Source organism: Aspergillus thermomutatus (assembly GCF_002237265.1).
Source record: "Aspergillus thermomutatus strain HMR AF 39 chromosome Unknown NODE_16, whole genome shotgun sequence".
NCBI lineage: Eukaryota > Fungi > Ascomycota > Eurotiomycetes > Eurotiales > Aspergillaceae > Aspergillus > Aspergillus thermomutatus.
Genome location: NW_020798064.1, coordinates 182,087 through 200,958, shown reverse-complemented (window position 1 = coordinate 200,958; position 18,872 = coordinate 182,087). Strand labels below are relative to the sequence as shown.

The 18,872-nt window shown below is 48.6% G+C and overlaps 6 protein-coding genes across 6 annotated transcripts; 5 read left to right on the top strand and 1 right to left on the bottom strand.

The window, feature by feature from the left end:
* Positions 1 to 4,532: 4,532 nt before the first annotated feature.
* cbhC (putative cellobiohydrolase) lies at positions 4,533 to 6,262 on the top strand (the record flags this gene model as incomplete). Its single annotated transcript, XM_026763110.1, has 8 exons — positions 4,533 to 4,611; positions 4,667 to 4,735; positions 4,783 to 5,074; positions 5,125 to 5,378; positions 5,428 to 5,565; positions 5,616 to 5,873; positions 5,929 to 6,170; positions 6,218 to 6,262. 8 exons carry the CDS (start codon positions 4,533 to 4,535, stop codon positions 6,260 to 6,262), a joined length of 1,377 nt encoding a protein of 458 aa, XP_026617899.1.
* A 1,235-nt stretch (positions 6,263 to 7,497) lies between these two features.
* On the top strand, positions 7,498 to 8,620 carry CDV56_109478 (uncharacterized protein; the record flags this gene model as incomplete). The annotated part of the gene is made up of 5 exons (XM_026763097.1): positions 7,498 to 7,519; positions 7,580 to 7,749; positions 7,806 to 7,913; positions 8,149 to 8,230; positions 8,286 to 8,620. 5 exons carry the CDS (start codon positions 7,498 to 7,500, stop codon positions 8,618 to 8,620), a joined length of 717 nt encoding a protein of 238 aa, XP_026617898.1.
* Positions 8,621 to 9,425: 805 nt separating this feature from the next.
* On the top strand, positions 9,426 to 10,037 carry CDV56_109468 (uncharacterized protein; the record flags this gene model as incomplete). Its single annotated transcript, XM_026763087.1, has 1 exon — positions 9,426 to 10,037. The coding sequence occupies one exon, from the start codon at positions 9,426 to 9,428 to the stop codon at positions 10,035 to 10,037; it is 612 nt and encodes a 203-aa protein (XP_026617897.1).
* Positions 10,038 to 13,493: 3,456 nt separating this feature from the next.
* On the top strand, positions 13,494 to 15,323 carry CDV56_109435 (uncharacterized protein; the record flags this gene model as incomplete). The annotated part of the gene is made up of 1 exon (XM_026763054.1): positions 13,494 to 15,323. The coding sequence occupies one exon, from the start codon at positions 13,494 to 13,496 to the stop codon at positions 15,321 to 15,323; it is 1,830 nt and encodes a 609-aa protein (XP_026617896.1).
* A 1,137-nt stretch (positions 15,324 to 16,460) lies between these two features.
* CDV56_109428 (uncharacterized protein) lies at positions 16,461 to 16,817 on the bottom strand (the record flags this gene model as incomplete). The annotated part of the gene is made up of 1 exon (XM_026763047.1): positions 16,461 to 16,817. One exon carries the CDS (start codon positions 16,815 to 16,817, stop codon positions 16,461 to 16,463), a length of 357 nt encoding a protein of 118 aa, XP_026617895.1.
* A 1,043-nt stretch (positions 16,818 to 17,860) lies between these two features.
* Positions 17,861 to 18,796, top strand: CDV56_109415 (asparaginase; the record flags this gene model as incomplete). The annotated part of the gene is made up of 1 exon (XM_026763034.1): positions 17,861 to 18,796. The coding sequence occupies one exon, from the start codon at positions 17,861 to 17,863 to the stop codon at positions 18,794 to 18,796; it is 936 nt and encodes a 311-aa protein (XP_026617894.1).
* Positions 18,797 to 18,872: the final 76 nt, after the last annotated feature.

Here is an 18,872-nt window from a genome sequence, read left to right as displayed (position 1 = left end):
GCCGACTGATGCTCGCTAGGGTAGCACCCGACGACCCTAGCCAACTACCATTGGAAGAGCATTGGGCTGCCGCGGCACAGGCCGACGAGCATCTACAGGAGCTGACGACCACAGTGCGAGCTGGTGCGACCCGGTTCCCGCCAGAGCTGCGTGTACGAGTGTCTATTACAGAATGCGAAGTCTCCCCCGCAGGGCATCTGCTATACCGAGGGCGACGTTGGGTTCCCGACTCAGAGCCACTGCGAACCAGGCTGATGCAGGAAACTCATAATTCGACGCTGACAGGTCACCCAGGTCAGAATACCATGTACGCAATGTTGGCACGCAATTTCTACTGGCCAGAGATCTCCGCAGATGTCAAGAGGTTCGTGCGCAACTGCGATAAGTGCGGCGCAAATCGTGTATGGAGAGAAAGGCGTCAAGGGCTGCTGAAACCACTGCCGATTCCAGATCGCAAATGGCGCGAGATAGCGATTGACTTCGTCACGAAGCTACCGACATCTGATGGGTGCGAGGACCTCATGGTTATCGGCGACAGGCTGAGCAAGGGTGTCATACTCATACCGTGCGAACGCACTGATGCTGCCACTGTCGCGCAGCTGCTGATACAGTATTTCATTGGCTACCATGGCATACCAAGTGCTATCATATCAGACAGGGGACCGCAGTTCGTCAGCGAACTATGGCAACGGTTTTGCGAACTGCTCGGCATTAAGCGAAGGCTTTCTACGGCATACCACCCGCAGACCGATGGGCAAATAGAACGGATGAACGCAACAATTGAGCTATACCTACGTGCTTTCTGCAACCGCTCGCAGTCGAACTGGGCGAAGCTCCTTCCCATGGCGCAGCTCGCAGTGAACAGCCGCGATGCCGCGAGCACTGGTGTCAGCCCCTTCTTCTTGGACCATGGATACAACATGGAGCCGTTAGAAATCGAGCAGTTAGATGCCTGCGCGCACATGGAAGTAGCGCGAAACCCAAGGGAACAAGGCGAGCAGATTGTTGCTAAGATGCGGGAAGCCCTGGAAATAGCAACTGCAGAGTTGGCTGCGGCGCAGCAACGGGCTGAGGAGTATGCGAATCGTCACCGGAACGCCGCCCCGAGGTACGCAATTGGTTCAAAGGTCTGGTTGGACCTGCGCAATATCCGGACGGATCGGCCGAGCAAGAAGCTTGACGCGCAGCACGGGAAGTTTACAGTTCTTGAAGCCATTGGATCGCACGCATATCGACTAGATACGCCGCCAGGAATCCATAATGTGTTCCACGTATCGCTACTGCGCCCCGCAGGTAACGACCCCTTCCCGAGCCAACGCCGCGACGATTACCAACCCCCTGCGGTGCTCGTGGATGGAGAAGAAGAATATCAGGTGGAACGCGTGCTGGATGAGCGCACTAAGAAGATAGGCAGAGGTCAGCGGCGAGAACTGCTCGTCAAGTGGGTCGGATACCAGCAACCTACGTGGGAACCAGCCAGCAACCTCGCAGATACAGCCGTGCTGGAGGCTTGGGAGGCGCGCACCAGAGGGGGAGGGGGGTAATGTTGCGAGCAAGGCCCGCGATATGCTCGTGCCGCCTAGCAGGCACTCGCGAAGCCGTACAGCTCTGGGTCACGTGACACCTTGCTAGCTGCGGCGCGCAATCGGATATTTCTATCCAGACCGCGCGCACCTCCTATTCTAGTTCTTCAGCGAGTTCTTATTGTACATACCTAGTCATAGGTTTTCCTACGGTCTAGCCCGTAACAATTCTAATATCTGTAGCAGGCTAGGCTTATAACTATTAGATTCTATATAATCTAGTAATACTTATATAGGTGGAATTAGAGTATGCAAAGGTTAAACTAGGATATATTCTTACTATATCTAAGAATATATATATTTTTCTATATAATAAGTAATAAGACTAGAAGTTATATATGTTCTGGTTAAACTAGACTAACTATAAATAGTAATATAGGTGAGCGTAAAATATACAATCTGGTACCAAAGATATGGTACTATGACATGTAACTTGAGTAGACATGACTGTTCTCCTGGATGTTTGAGATGCAAAGGCTGGCCTCAGCCCATGTGCACCCAGCCATGGACTCCTATTTAACTATCTCTACAATCTCACCTCTAGTAAAGTGATCCATGACTGCCTCTTACAGTACTTACATTATTGCCGAGCTAGCAATGCTTGGTTGAGGCCTGTATGTGTATATTGCAAGAGTTGCAGCCTGCTTAATTGATAAAATGTGTACTTTCAACCATCTCAATCAGTCTTCTTTTGGGTCGTTTGCACCTTCATCGTGGCAAGGTTGGCCAGAAACATGCTGCGGTCGATATTGATGGTTGCTCTTCTATTGCACTGAGGAGAGACTCGATATAGCAACCATCTGTCGGAAGATTATGAGACAATTTCGCTTTTCCTGGATCCTCCAAGAAAGAACGTCGCACTCAAAGCGTCAAACTACAATATCCGGTTGAGGGGTATCACCACCAAATGTTGTCCTTGCGAGGTATCATTGACTTGTCAGCATAGCGATTACTGCCAGAATTGTCTGGCATGTATACATATACATACCAATTCCTTTTCCTGCCTATGAATAGGATGGGCCTTTGCTCGCCCATACCACTGCAAGGCATGCACCTTCAGAACCTGTTCAAGCTCAAAGGAAAGCTAAACACCACTATTGTGATCAATGGAGCTTTTCCTGCCCATCTTAATGGGACCAGAAATGTCCAAGGTCGCTGACACGAGAACGAGTCATAGCGATTCTTCAGTGAGGCATGGCAGTTATTGAACCCATCTCTCTCATTGAGCGTCTTAGGTTCTGGGGCTTCGACTGCCATGTGTGGACCAACAAAGCTGGACGAATTCAGGAAGACTCGGATCAGCCCAATTCGATTCAGAAAAAAATATCCGAATGGCCCGTTACGAAAGAAAAACACGTCGGGCTGCGGAATACATACAAACGGACGACCGTCTCTGCTTGCATATCCGCATTCGTGGTTTTGGCTGGATGCCAAAATGTAGGAGCCTGCAAGTTTAGAACCTGACACACATGCAGCGATCATTTTTCAGGGGATAAAAGGTCGCCGATTGCATGCCATCTTGTTCAGCTTTAAACTGTCGATCCTGAGCCTGGCCGAGAATTTCCTAACTGCCGAGTATCATTTTCACTCTCAGTGCTACTCGATCCGCAAATCCACTCAGTAGCATTTCCCTTGCGGCAGAATTTGAAACATGTACGACTCTTGTTCGTGAGATATATCGCTGGATCCCATTATTGTACGGCATAATAGGTGACACGGACGACAGGAAAAAAGCAGGACTCCATATTGAACTGGAGGTGATTAACTATTAGCAAGCCTTACCTTCGCGTAAAAGGGCAAAGCATCAAGGTATGATATAAGCTGACTGCCCGTGATCAGCTGTCCTGTTCTTGATTGACCATGGAAGTAGTCCAGAAATGGACACCGTGGCCACACAGTAGTTGACATTCCCTGCGCTAGCGTCCTTCCAACACGGAGTTCTGCAGCCGGCAAATATTCACTGCAATATCTTCTGTATGCAGATAGTCTGCCGGGTGGTGCGGGGAATTACATAATTTTCCACTTTGATGGCTCTGCCTGCTTGTTGATGAGGACTAATATCCGTGCTATTCGAGTAGACAGGGTCGACAACCCTTCTTTTGGTTAAACTAGCCTAAATATTCCACGGACTCTGTGAAGTTGGATGATGTGCATCGCAATACGGCAATCATAGCAAACAAGGATCCTTCCATGTTGGAAGTTGCAGGATATGTCTAGCATGGCATACCGGGCCGCAGAACCGGCACCTGCAGAACCACACCCCCAAATCGGCAATTGAAGCCCAAGGAGTGTCTAATATCCTTGCCTAGAGACAGCCATGCAGCAAAATGTTGCAGACGCGGGGAAGAAACGACGCTAAGCATTTTCACAGGCGAATCTCAAACCCCGTGTCTGGTTTGGGCACAAGGTTAATATCGTTAAGATGTCCCCCGCAAATTGCAGCCAGCGAGAGCCCATGTGGCTGCAGTCGGGAGTGGTGATTGGCGCCTCTAAGGGGTCATCAACTACCGGCAAAAAGCAGGAACAGGAGTGTTTCACTGCAGGAAATGAAAGGATCAGGGTCTTGGAAAGTTGACTGAAGAAATACGATTATGCGCGACTTTGGTTGAATGATGCCATATATTTTCGCTTACCCTTTTCGGTTGCATAGGAGTGCATACTGACTTTGGGCGTACTACAATTTCATCACGGGCATTAGTCTTGTTCGCTTCAGTCTAAATACTACCCCATGGCATTCCTGGGGCTAAATGGATTTCTTGAACGGATGATATGCGATTGGCCCCGGGACTGTGTGTACTTGATACAGCTTCGGAAAGCCGGGGATGGCTCCGATTAAGATGGATGAGAGAGGGGTATAAATTGTCCTCCAGATCTCATCGAAGTCGATTCCTTTTCTGATAGCCATTCACTCATTCAATCTTGAGGATTCTACTCAGATACGTCGTCAAGATGAAGCACATTGCATCTTCCATCGCATTATCCCTGCTGCTGCCTGCTGTGCAGGCCCAGCAGACCATGTGGGGGCAATGTACGTTTTCTTTATCACGGCAAGAAGATCTGATCCAATGCTGATATGCTTCTAGGTGGCGGTCAAGGCTGGTCTGGCCCGACAATCTGTGTTGCTGGTGCGGTCTGTAGCACCCAGAATGCCTGTACGTTAGATGTCATGCTCCGTAGAGAGTTATACTGATCTCCTCAGACTACGCTCAGTGTCTCCCTGGGGCCACAACGACCTCCAGCACGCTCTCGACGACGACCAAGACCACCACCACAGCTCCGACTACTACCAAAACATCGACAACGTCGACAACGACTGGTCCTACTACGTCCGCACCCACCGTGACCGCATCCGGTAACCCCTTCAGCGGATACCAGCTCTATGCCAACCCCTACTACTCCTCCGAGGTCCATACTTTGGCCATGCCTTCCCTGTCCAGCTCGCTCCAGGCCAAGGCCAGTGCTGTCGCTGATGTGCCCTCGTTTGTTTGGCTGTAAGTCGTCTTCACACCCCTATACGATCAGCAATACCTGACAGTTGTAGCGACGTTGCTGCCAAGGTGCCCACGATGGGAACCTACCTGGCCGACATTCAAGCCAAGAACAAGGCCGGCGCCAACCCTCCTATTGCCGGTATCTTCGTGGTCTACGATTTGCCGGACCGTGACTGCGCTGCTTTGGCCAGTAATGGCGAGTACTCGATTGCCAACAACGGCGTGGCTAACTACAAGGCGTACATTGATTCCATCCGTTCTCAGCTGGTGAAGTACTCTGACGTCCACACCATCCTCGTTATTGGTAGGCCATACCCCTCGGTTGCGATCAGTCCTTCTCTGACATGTTGTAGAACCTGACAGCTTGGCCAACCTGGTGACCAATCTCAACGTCGCCAAATGCGCCAATGCCCAGAGCGCCTACCTCGAGTGTGTCAACTACGCTCTGAAGCAGCTCAACCTGCCCAACGTCGCCATGTACCTCGATGCAGGTATGACCCTCTCTGTTCCGTGCATCCTATCTCAGACACTAACTCATCAGGTCACGCTGGCTGGCTCGGATGGCCTGCCAACTTGAGCCCTGCCGCTACGCTTTTCGCCAAGGTCTACACTGACGCCGGTTCTCCCGCGGCCGTTCGTGGTCTGGCCACAAACGTAGCCAACTACAACGGCTGGTCGCTGAGCACCTGCCCCTCCTATACCCAGGGAGACTCCAACTGCGACGAGAAGAAGTACATCAACGCCATGGCGCCTCTCCTCAAGAGCGCCGGTTTCGATGCCCATTTCATCACGGATACTTGTAAGTCGATTTATCCAACTTCCTTGTGGGATGTATCGTCTAATGCATGTCTTAGCCCGCAACGGCGTCCAGCCCACCAAGCAAAACGCCTGGGGTGACTGGTGCAATGTCATCGGCACCGGCTTTGGTGTTCGCCCCACGACCAACACTGGCGATGCGCTTGAGGATGCATTCGTGTGGATCAAGCCCGGTGGAGAGAGTGATGGCACGTCCAACTCCTCTTCGTCCCGGTACGATGCGCACTGCGGATACAGTGATGCTCTGCAGCCTGCTCCTGAGGCTGGTACTTGGTTCCAGGTATGTTGATCCGATTTTTCAGGGGGACGAGTGACTGACAGACCTAGGCCTACTTTGAGCAGCTCTTGACCAACGCTAACCCGTCTTTTTAAATGTCGAGGGGGGAGGTAGAACTACCGCAACTAGGACACTGAGTGCGCGACTTTTAGTGCTATTCCTCTGTGCTGCACGGCTGAAATATACAAAATGATTGACAGTCTCTCATTCTCTACTGTACATCCGTTGTGTTCATATTGCCAATGGTAATCTGTCCCTTCTTGTAAGGAAAGTCAATGCGTTCCCATATCCACAATGCAATAGAATAGCATGTAGCGCAGAGAGTATCCACAGGCCAACGATGCATGGTGGTAGTGGTCATTTGGCAAGGTGGGATGATATATCAAAAAGCTTTTACCATAATAGCTCTGTCGGATGTAACAGACGACGCTAATTAGCCACAATTCCTGTTGTGTCCTCGGCAGTACCTTGAGCGTAAGCAATGTACTGAACCATGCTATCTTGTCTGACTGGCCGCAATGTCCCAGCTACGCCCCTCTCGCTTTTCCATCCCGGAGATAACGCTATTTAAAGCGTCGAGTGTCGTTCGACTAACGCCAATGTCGCGTCGCGGTCCTTAATGACAACCGATCTGCATGCCTCTAATCCACATCCGGTGCCCCATCATGTTTTCCACCTTCTCCGTCAATGTAGATAGCACGGACGGCTCCCGGAAAAGACCTGCAACGCCTGTCAGCGCTCCGCGACCAAAACGGAGTCAGGTTGCTCGAGCCTGCGACTGGTGTCGTTTAAACCGGATCAAATGTGATGACCATCAGCCATGTCAGAATTGTCGAAATCGAAGAGGACATTGCGCGAACACGAAGCCTCCGGAGGCGAGATCACTGCCTGCCGCGAACAGGTAGGAAGCAGTCGACATCTTGCTTGACCATTTCAGTACCGCCAAGCGGTTAAGCTGTAGTAAGGATATTCACCATTCGGTGCCTATGTCCTGCAAGGATTCATACTGCTCTCAGTAGATTTAAATTTGTGCTATATCAACTTTCTACAAGCCTAGTTTCCCGTAATCTTTTTCTTCTGATGTTGTATTACATATAGTTTGAGGAATTTATGAGCAGAGTAAGTGTTGGAGTAGCCATGTACTCCGAAACTCCATTTGGCAATCTCCCATTAACAATCATTATTAGCATAAATAGAACTCCGACTCACTCTTGGAATCAAAAGAACATTGAAAGCATCATCTATTAATAACTCTATATGCGGAACACATCTAAAAGTCGACTGTCAGTCTTCCCAGGTTTTAGTTGATTCATCCGTTATCCACAGCATCATGACCCGCGTTCTCCTCACGGGTATGTCTTTCACCTTTCGAGGTCAGAAACAGAGAGGTCATTCTAATCGATTTCTAAAAGGAAGCGGCTTCATTGCCGCCCACATCCTCGACACTTTGCTCGCCCACGGCCACTCCGTCGTGACGACAGTGCGATCCCAGCAGAAAGCCATCGCTATCCAGCAGGCTCATCCGCAGGTCCCAAGGATCGGCTCGACTTTGCCATTGTCGAAGACATCGAGCAGCCAAGAGGTAGTCGCCTCCCATTGTTGCATTCTCCTGGAACTTTGGCTGACCTCGATGTCTAGCATTCGATCATGCTGTTGTCTCTGATCCCCCGTTTGAAGCTGTCATTCACACCGCCAGTCCCTATCACTTTCACACAGAAGATGCGCAGAAGGAACTTTTGGAACCAGGTATGATTCTCAGGGCTTATCCAGATGGCCAAATACTAATTTGATAGCGATCTTGGGTACGACGGGCATCCTCAAGTCTGTCCAGTTGTACGCTCCACACGTGAAACACGCGTCATCATCACCTCTTCCTTTGCCGCTATCAACGATGTTTTGTCACAGGCAAAAGGAAAAATCTCCTCAGAGGTGATTTTGATGGAGCCCCTTCCTTCGTGCTATTTATTAACCATCCGTCCAGGCGGATTGGAGTCCCATAACGGAGTCCCAAGCGCATGAGAGTCCCGCAAACGGGTATCGAGCCAGCAAGACCTTCGCTGTAGGTCCTTCGTTTGTCATACTCAGCATCCGATTGAGTCAACTGATGGGTAAACGCAGGAACGAGCTGCCTGGACGTTCATGGAACAGGAGAAACCATCCTTCACACTCTCCGTCATCAATCCCCTGCTAGTCCTCGGCCCCATTTCTTCACGGTATCGAGCCATTTCTCGAACAAAGAGATCGCAGAGATTATTCGTGAGGAGTTTCCCCAGTTTAATGATTGCTTGCCAACCGGGGAGGCGCTGGTGCCTGGGGATTATCCGCCAGATGGTGTGTATGGGTTTGATAATTCGCGCATGAGGCAGATTCTGGGGGCCTGGTTCCAATCATTGCGGGAGAGTGTTGTTGATGTGGTTCGGAGCTTGTTGGAAAGGGGTGTGGAGGATGTGTAGAGGTCAATGTACATATATCAGCCACTTTCTTCACATTCTGCTAGTAGGACGGTACATAGAATGCTCGGGACAACTAGTCTTAACACCTGAAAATAGTTACCAGAGGATTGCGCAGCAGGTTCACGGTGTGTTAAAACACTGGAGGCCCAGAAAAGGTAGGCAGATGCAGTATCTCAAAGACCACTGCATCTGTTTGGTTCTAACACATGAGGGAATATCTGAACCAATTGTTAGCAGCTATTCGAGGCAAATTTTGGGTGAAGACCTATTGCCTGCCTATAAGATGTTAGATGGAGGCCATGATGTGACACTTAATCATTCTGACTACAGATGAATCATCTACTATAGAGCACCAGCTTATGGTCATTCTCCTATTTCTGCTATTAAAGGAATATGTCGAAGCACTGTATCTTTGGTATCAGACTGTATATTTTACGCTCACTTATATTGTGTCAGATTGCAGGTAATCTAGTAATATGATTACGCTGGTGATCTGAGCATGCTAGGTCAAACTAGGTCATATTCATGCCCGTGAGTCGTAACCCCAATGACAGCCTAGTGGCCACTCAACCCACTCAGATTCTGTTTTGGGTAGTACAAAGTATGACAAGGATGTGATAGGTGCCAAACAGTCACGTGTGGAGCTCCACCTCAAGAGTCAAAGACTCAAAATGCAGGTGCGGCTGAATGCTGAGTATAAAGACAGATTCATTCCAAAGATTTGTCGGAGGAGTGCACCCAGCCCTATTGCGATCAGTGAACTCCCTGTACAAAAAGCAGCTTATTCAGTCGAACTCTCGAAGCGATGACGACTCCAGCGCGGTCTCCCTTCACCAACAAAGAATACACAGTTGGATGGATCTGCGCTCTATCAGTCGAGCTAGCGGCGGCAAAGGGTATGATGGATGAGGTACATGGAGAGCCGCAGACTCCACCAGCTGAGGCGGACAACAACTCATACATCTTGGGATCCATGGGAAGGTTCAAGGTCGTCGCGGCTCGTCTACCTATACGCCAACTCGGTTCCTCCTCGGCAACAGCAGTTGCCAAAGAGATGCTCTTTACGTTTCCGAGAATTCGCGTCGGGCTGCTTGTTGGTATTGGCGCAGGGATACCTGACTACGACAATGATGTTGATATCCGCCTGGGGGACGTCGTCATAAGCAGCAGCCCCAAAACTGGAGGAGTTGTTGTCTATGACTTTGGAAAAGCACTTGCAGACGGGTCCTTCGAGAGCCTTTGTGTATTAAACAGCCCTCTAAGGTCCTTGGGCTCTGCTCTTGGAAAGCTCCAAACAGATCACCTGATGCAAGAGAACAAGATAGCGTACTATATCGAGAAGATGCTGGAGAGATTTCCGCTTATGCGCAGCAAGGGATACTCTCATCCTGGCCATGCGGCTGATCGCTTATTTTAACCCAGCTATCTCCATGCTGCTGGCAAATCCTGCGTTAAATGTGATCCCTCAGTAGAGATTAGCCGCGAACCACGACTAGACGAGAGCCCGGTGATTCATTATGGAACCATCGCATCTGGTAATATGGTGGTCAAAGACGCACTTACACGAGACTTGATTCGGGACAGACATAGTGCGATATGCCTAGACATGGAGGCAGCAGGTTTGATGAATAATTTCCCTTGTATTGTGATCCGTGGGATCTCAGATTACGCTGATTCTCATAAGAATGACCGCTGGCAGCCATTTGCTGCTGCTACAGCCGCTGCTTGTGCAAAAGAGTGTCTGGAACATGTACAGCCCAAGGCTATTGAGGCCGAACCTGCAGTTAAGGATATCCTGTATCAAGGTCTGTATTACTTCCCAGATAAACCATGAATTCCACGGATGAATCCTTATATCTGACGTATAAGATTATGATAAATATAGTCCATGACGATGTCGCCGAAATCAAACAATTTGTCATGACCGAACATTCTCAACGTATCCTCGATTGGATCACTAAGTTAGACTTTGACCGTCAGCACAACGACAACCTAAAGCCAAGGTTAGAAGGAACAGGTCTCTGGCTTTTAGACTCGGAGGAATTCATTCAGTGGATCAGCCAACCTCAGCAAACACTGTTCTGCCCCGGAATCCCAGGAGCTGGAAAGACAGTCATGTCCTCAATTGTAGTAGAACACCTAAGGACAAAGTTCCTGGGTGACCCAGAGGTGCAGGTTGGGTGCCTGTTTTGCAGTTATCAACCAAGCTTCCAGCAAACTACACTTGATTTCTTACTAAGTCTTCTCAGACAACTTGCAATCAAAGGCTCAACCGTCCTCCCAAACATTGAACAGACGTACAAAAGCCACACTGGCAATAAAACACGCCCGAGTGTCAAGGAGATTCAGTCTGAGCTATCACGAACCGCGCAGTCATTTCAGAGGATCTTCGTTGTGATTGATGCCTTGGATGAGTACTGTTCTTCAAACCTAGAAGAGCTGCGGGACTTACTCTCAGCCTTATTCACCTTTCAGAAAGAGGGACCGGTGAATATTCTCGCAACTTCTCGTCCTAACTCAGAGATTATGTCACAGTTCGAGGGATGCACCCAAACGGAGATCTAGGCGCAAGACGAGGATATCTTAAGATATGTAAACACAAAGCTACCTATCTTGCTTCGGTCAAAGATCTCGCTGTATCCCAATGTTTAAGACAACGTTCGTCATGAGGTTGTGAAGAGCGCGGACGGAATGTAAGCTACTAAAGCCTGCCCCATAGATTGTTGATATGACCGTAACTAAACTTTGATCTAGGTTCTTACTCGCCACATTACACATGGACCACTTGAAGGGGTATCTTACTGTGGGCGACCTCGAAGAAGCTCTTGATCACTTGCCCCGTGGGAGGACCAGACTGGGGAAAGCATATGATCACGCAATCGACAGAATTGAATCTTAATCTGAACCATGCTGCCAAATGGCAGTGAAAATTCTGTCTTAGTTGACCTACTGCAAGCAAGCACTCTTTGCCCAGGAGCTTCAACATGCGCTTGGGACTCAGTATGGCAAGAGTGATTTGGACCAGAAGTTCTTGCCAGATATTGACATTATTGATTCAGTCTGCGCGGGCTTGGTTGTTTTTAATCAAAACACCGGACTAATCTGCTTGGTTCACTACACAATGAAGGAGTATCTCTTAGAACACTATATCTTTCGCAATTCAGAGGCAGAAATTGCCCAGACATCCATCACATATCTTTCCTTCGGGGCTTTCTCCAGCGGACGCTCTACAACCGTTAAAGCTTATGAGTACTGATAAGAACTTTATCCTCTTCATCATTACTGTGCACAGTATTGGGCAGCACATGCCTTAGCGGCTCTGGATAAATTAAAAGAATTAATGGCACTTCTCATTGCATTTTTAGATAAAGAATTACATGTCTATGCGGCTGGCCAAGCCATGATGGCCCATTCTGTCCTAGGTGAACAACCGCCTTTGGCCGATTGTCTAGACTGGCTAGAATTTATTCTGTGTTGGTTGACGAAGGTACATCTCGCAGCTCATGGTGCTCTAATAAGCATCATTACCAAGTATATACGTCAAAATCAGGAGTTGGACATTGGAGACTCCCGAGGCAGAATGCCGCTTGCCTATGCTGCTGAAGCCAGCCATCTTGAGACTACTAGAGTTCTTCTTAAATCTAAACGTGTCAATCCAGACTCAAAGGATGAGGATGGCCGAACACCTCTATTACTTGCAGCTTTTAGCAGATATAAAGATGTAGTCCAGCTTCTCATTCAATACGGGGCATGCCCAAATCCTAAAAATGAATTTGGTTTCAATGGATTATGTGCTGCTGCTTTGTCTGGGGATATTGAGATAATGCAAATTCTACTTAATCATAGTGCTCAAATTAATTAACAGTGCCCGTCTGGTGCATTAGAGGAGGGTACTCCTCTAATGAACGCCTAGTGTTCAGAAAATAAGGACGCTGTTCTATTTCTCCTGGAAAGGGGAGCGGATCCCGACTTCCCTAATGAACATGGGAACATAATTCTATCAGCAGCAGCACGCAACAATGATGAAGAGCTAGTAAAGCTACTTCTTAAAAGAGGAGTCCAGGTTGACCCCAAAGGCAATTTAGGCACCAGCGCCCTTGGATACGCTGTACAGGGAGGGTTTCTTGGCATAACAAAGCAGCTTATCAAGGCTGGCGCTGATGTCAACATGCGAATCGATTATGGGAGCAGCGTGCTCACGAGTGCGTGCAGTTACTCAGCAGAAAGCTATGAGGAAATCGTCTACCAGTTACTCAACCATGGTGCTAATCCGAACATACAGGACAGTTCTTTGGAGACCCCTCTCTCAATCTCCACAGAACATGGATCTCTCGGTGTAGTGAAACTCTTACTTAGTAATGGAGCCGACCCAAATATCCTAAATAAGAGTGAGGAGACAGCACTATTCCGGGCAGCAGAAAAGGGACATGGAGAGCTAATCAGCAGTCTTTTGCGCAATAAAGCAGATCCGCATATCTGCAATGAGGCTTTCGAGACTGCGTTGTTTCCTGCTGTGAAAGAAGGACATGTTTCTGTTGTCAATCTTCTACTTGATGCAGGATTGGATGTCCACTCCCAAAATATTGCTGGGAATACTCCTCTTCTCTATGCTGCGTCAAGTGGGTGTGAAGGGGTCATAAAATTGTTGTTGGAGAAGGGTGCACAAATTAATCATTGAAATGCATTGCAGGAGACAGCGCTTTTCTTCGCAGCCCAACATGGGCGGACCACAGTTGCCAAACTTTTAATAGAGGCCGGTGCCACTAAAGATCCGAGAAACCTCACTATGGAGACACCTTTGATATACGCAGCCAGCAGCTTTTACAATGACTCGCCTTCCTTCTCCAACTAAGATACACTGGATCACAGTTCCATGGTGGCCCTTTTCCTCGAGAATGGAGCTGATCCCGATCCTCTATACAACCCAACTTTCCAATCAAAGTCACAATTTGAGTCATGGGAGGTTCTATTCTCTTCTTCAGTTTCTCCTCGTCGATACCGAACCCCGAAAACGCAAAACGCCCCTCCGGAACGTTTTGCTTCAAATGAACCTGGTATTTGGATTACTTGTTCCGAGGCTGCGCGCCACATATGGAGCTCTCGTGTCCAAGAATATGATGATGAGCAAGTGCTTATCTTCCTGGACCATCTGATATACGAACACAGCACACATTTCAGGAATCTCTGGAGAAAAGGGGAAGCAACCCCATTTCTTTGGGCTCTAAGGGGAGGTCACTTTGACCTAGTCACGAGGCTGCTCAAAGCTGGAGTGAGTAGAGAGGTCCTTAAGAGTGGCACGGATATTCTCGAAGAAGCTGTTAAATCCGGAAACACACATATCGCTGAGCTGCTGCTCGACGAGTTAGTCGATCCATCAGTTGCGAATTCACAAGTATCATCCCTGGTTTTGCACGCGGCTGCAACAGGAGACATTGCAATGATGAAAATGCTTTTTTTGAGGCCGGGCATTAGTCGGCAGGTCGCAGACTTAGCATTTTTTCGCGCAATATCCGGTGGGCATATTAAAGGTGTCAACTTCCTTTTGAAGAAGGGAGTCAACCCACATACTGTGACAGAACATTCAACTTCTCGGACACCTCTTCATGTTGCCGTGCTCCGGGAAGACCTGAGCATAGTAAGGCTTTTGCTAAAGAAGCAGATTGCCTTCGATGCTAAAGATGAACACGGTCGGACGCCATTATTCTATGCGGTCCACCGGGGGCAGGGATCTATCGCACAGCTTTTGCTTCAACATGGTGCTGACCCAAACACTACAGAGAGTGGTTGCAAGAAGCCGATACTCTATAATGATAGACTAGGTTCTCAGACGATCCCGGAGCTGAGATTCCGGAATAACCAGAAGAAAGTTGGTGGCCAAACGCCGCTTTTTTTCGCTGCAGGAACTGGACATGAGAGCATGGTTGAGCTTTTGCTTGACTACGGTGCCAAACCAGACCACCAAGACGAATTTGGAGAAAGACCCATCTTATGGGCGGCTGCGCGAGGATTTGAGCCAATTGTGAAAATGCTTATTGACAAGGGTGGAAATGTGAATTGTTCTGATGATTCGAATCAATCACTGCTGCTTTGGGCTCTTGGACAAGGCGAGATGGGCTTAATGCAAAAGATAGCAAGAGGGGAAGGGGATGGAGTGCGGCGTGGCCATGTAATTGGTGACATGGAGGCAGTGGTGAACTTATTGCTTCATCATGGCGCAGACCCAAACACCGCTGACGGAAAGGGGCGAGGACCTATAAACTTGTTGGTGGAATGCCGTTATGACTCAAAATCTCTTGTGAAGCTGCTTTTGAAGGCAGGAAGCGATCCGAATAAAAAGGATAAGTATGGCCGCACGCCCCTAATGGGCGCCACAGTCCGTGGAAAGGGAAATATTGTGGCAGCACTACTTGAGGCTCCAGATATTGACCGAGATGCAACTGATCTCTTTGGTCGTACAGCACTCATGGAAGCCATGTCGAGAAACCAACCTCGCATTACAAAGCTTTTATCACAAGACCGCGGGGAAGATCTCGCCTGCGATTCTTCCGATGATGGTGATGAATTTGAGGATGATGGCGACGTAATGTGTGATATATGTGGAGCCTCGACTGGTGACCAATTTGATATCTGCGAAGAGTGCAGGAGATGTGGCGCAACATGCTTGGATGACACGCACCGGTTGGCCAAGCGACAGAAAAGATGAAGTCGGCATGACAATCTATGGATCTTGGAAGGATGCTCTATCGCCCAGAAATTAGGGAATCCGTGGAATGAAATAGAGCGTCTTCTGAGCCAGTCAGATTAGAATGGGTTAGGCCTGACCGATGTCCAACATTAACATGAAGTACTAGATTGCCGTTAACCCCCTATTTCTGTACATGTAACTACCAGTAGCGCTTAGTATAATTGGTCCATTCTTGGGCGAAAAGCACTCTTTCAAGAACGATCTGGCATCCGAGTCCCTGGAGGGTAGGGTTGTACCTCGATTCGAGAAGTGGAAACTATGGGGAACTGGAAGAACTGGCCTAGCTGGAAAAGGTGCTGTGGCAGATAAGGTGGTTTTCTCAGCATTGTAAACCTATCTTTATCAAGACTAGGATATCGCTAGAATAATACTCAATTCACAAAGTTGAAGCTATTCGAATTCAACAGCCCTGTAGCTGCTAAGAATGAATATTTAGTAAACCATCCATTCACTCAGATATTTGCTTCGCACAGTGAGGCATGGTTCAGATAACTTTTCTGGTCTGAAAATTAATATTATTCCATCCTTCCTTTACTGCCTCGTAAGCTCGTTCTGTATCCAATGCATGCTCAAGCTTACCATAGAGCTTATAGATTCCTAGTTCATTATCTCCCATATATTCACAATAAACTTCAAGCCCAGGCAGTATAGTATCCAATCATATTAATATTAGGGCGATGCTTTTATTAGCCGGCATGGCAATGGACCATAACATAACCTAACGCGCAGACAAAAGGAGTATCATCAAGGACAACAGGTCAAAACAAAGAGCATACAGAATCCTCATCAATGAGTCAAAGTCACAACCTTGCCCACCAAGTCAACCTCAGTCTTATTGACAACTTCTTCAAAAATCCATTGCCCAACACAAGCACGATGGGCTGTATACCCAATTGTCGGACTCTCCTCTCTTCCCACCCGGAGCTTCTTTGACCCAATGCAAGCAATACGATGGTCCCCAACCAGCACCGTCGGACGAACAATCACTCCTCCACCAAAAACCCTGGACGATTCATCCTTCAATGCATCGGCCCTGACCAGCTCCTCCAGCTTCCTCTTATCTATATGTGGCACCGCAAGGACGACAGAAAACAGCTACTGGTAACCAAAAGGCACATCATACGGACCATCCACGCCCGTCGATGAGATAACGGTGATGACAGGTTTGCGCAGTCGCTCGTCCGGATATTCGGCGTATATCTCCCCAAGCGCTTTGATGATGGATTCGGTGGCTTGCTCGCAGATATGCGGATTATCCATTTTGATGGGAGCTGTCAGGGAAAGCTGGAACACGGGACGGGCACCAACGCCAGAGACGATCTTGCCAACGAGCGTTCTTTCGCCTCCGGACATCAAGGTCCTCTTGACGGCCGCGACGTCGGTGACATCGCCGTGGACAATAATCAGGTTTGCGCCGATGGTTTCCTCGCTGATTCCTTGGGCCAGCAGCATATCGTGCAATTTCTTGGGTGTTCGCGCCAGGGCGACAGCTTTGAGCCCTTGTTTGAGAGAGAGGGCCAAACATGCGTTTGCGCAACCGTCTGTTGCGCCGAAATATCGATTCTCTGTGAGTTCATTTTGAGAGGCAAAGTATTTGTCTGAGGATTGAGGACGCGTGGAATCAGAAACTTTGAAAGAGGAGACCGGGATTAATATACTTGTGAGTACAGTCCTACGGTAAGGCTGAATCTACTGACGTAGGCTTACTATGCAATGAGTGGCTTGGCTTGTTCACAGCCACGGGAACTATAATAATCTAGTCTGTCATCCATAACGGACGATCTGTCTGCCCGATTAAAGATATTCTGGTTGTCCGTATCTTAATCTCGGTCGGACTGATTCTCCCACCACCCAATGTATTCCTCCGACTCCGTCCCTTGCGGCCTATCTAGCATGCTATAGAGAACCAATGTTTCTATTTAACATATATAGCAATTATATTATAAACTATGCCTTAATATCGATTTGATATATTTCAAACCTCGACATGACTTATTAGTTAAGGCTAATATCTTGATTAGATATCTTACGTATAGATAACGAGATACTAGCCTATTTAGTCTATAGTGCTGCAGTGCATAGTAAGCAACATAGGTGGGAATTGGGTACCAAACCCCTGGCCCAGCCCACCTCAGCTTACTTAGAGTGTTAAGGGGTACGGCCGTACGCAACCATAGCCGATAGTGCGGAGGGTTTAGACCCATTTGTTGCCCTGATACAGTAGAGCTCTCGCCAAGGATTCGCAAGGCTTGTCCGGATCTGGCAAGGCAATGCGATGCATCTGCACAGTTCTGGCAACTCGAGTTTGAATGAAGGTTTTCTTCACTGAACTTGCAAATTAACACTGCACTTCTTTGGGCAACACAAAGAATAGGATGGAAAATGACCATGTTATTTCGGAAAGGGGGGGAGTGGTTGAAAATCGGCACAAGGTCCATGCTTCGGTCGTCGATGCAACTGGAAAGCTTCTATTCTACATCGGTGATCCATTGCGAATGACACTAGCTCGCTCCACAGCAAAGCCTGTGCAAGCACTGGCTGTTATCGAAACAGGTGGCTTTGATCAGTTCAAATTCGACGAGGCCGACCTGGCCTTGATGTGCGCGTCGCACAGCAGTGAGGAAAGACATATTGGCCGGGCTCTCAATATGTTGACCAAAGTTCAAGGCAAAGAAACAGATCTTCGCTGCGGGGGCCACCCAGCCCTGTCGGACTCGGTGAATCGCAACTGGATCAAGCGCGGATACAATCCCACCGCCGTGTGCAACAACTGCTCAGGCAAACACATTGGCATGCTTGCCGGCTCCAAGGCGATCGGTGCGGATATAATGACGTATCACCATTCAACGCATCCACTTCAGTCTCGAGTGAAACAAGTGGTGCAGGAACTATGTGATTTGGAAGCACAAGATGTGAAATGGGGCGTTGATGGCTGCAACCTTCCGGCACCCGCCTTTCCCCTCCATTATCTTGGAAGAATATATGCCATTATAGCCTCTTCGGCTGACCAAATGGAAAAAGATGATTCTGCGTCACCAAGGACGCAAGCGTTGTGCCGAATCTACCATGCAATGGCTCACTACCCCGAACTGGTCGGCGGGGATGGGCGTTTTTGCACTGTGCTCATGCAGGCATTCCAAGGACGACTGATTGGCAAGCTTGGGGCAGACGGCTGCTATGGAATAGGCATTCGAGCATCAAAGCAGACTGCAAAGCTTGGAGCAACAGGTGCAGTGGGCATTTCTGTGAAAATTGAGGATGGAAATATTCCAATTTTGTATTCAGCAATCCTGGAGATCTTGGAACAGCTCGAGATCAGATCATCAGATATGCGCAAGGGGCTCGATGGTTTCCATCATCCGGCCATTTTGAATACAGCCGGCGTCGTTACCGGACATGTTATCCCTGCTCTCAAGCTACGCGCTGCCTGATTGAATTGCCCAAAGCAAGACCCAGTCTGTTGATATGCATTAGCTTTGAGGACCCCATGAAGGTTGTCGCGTAGAT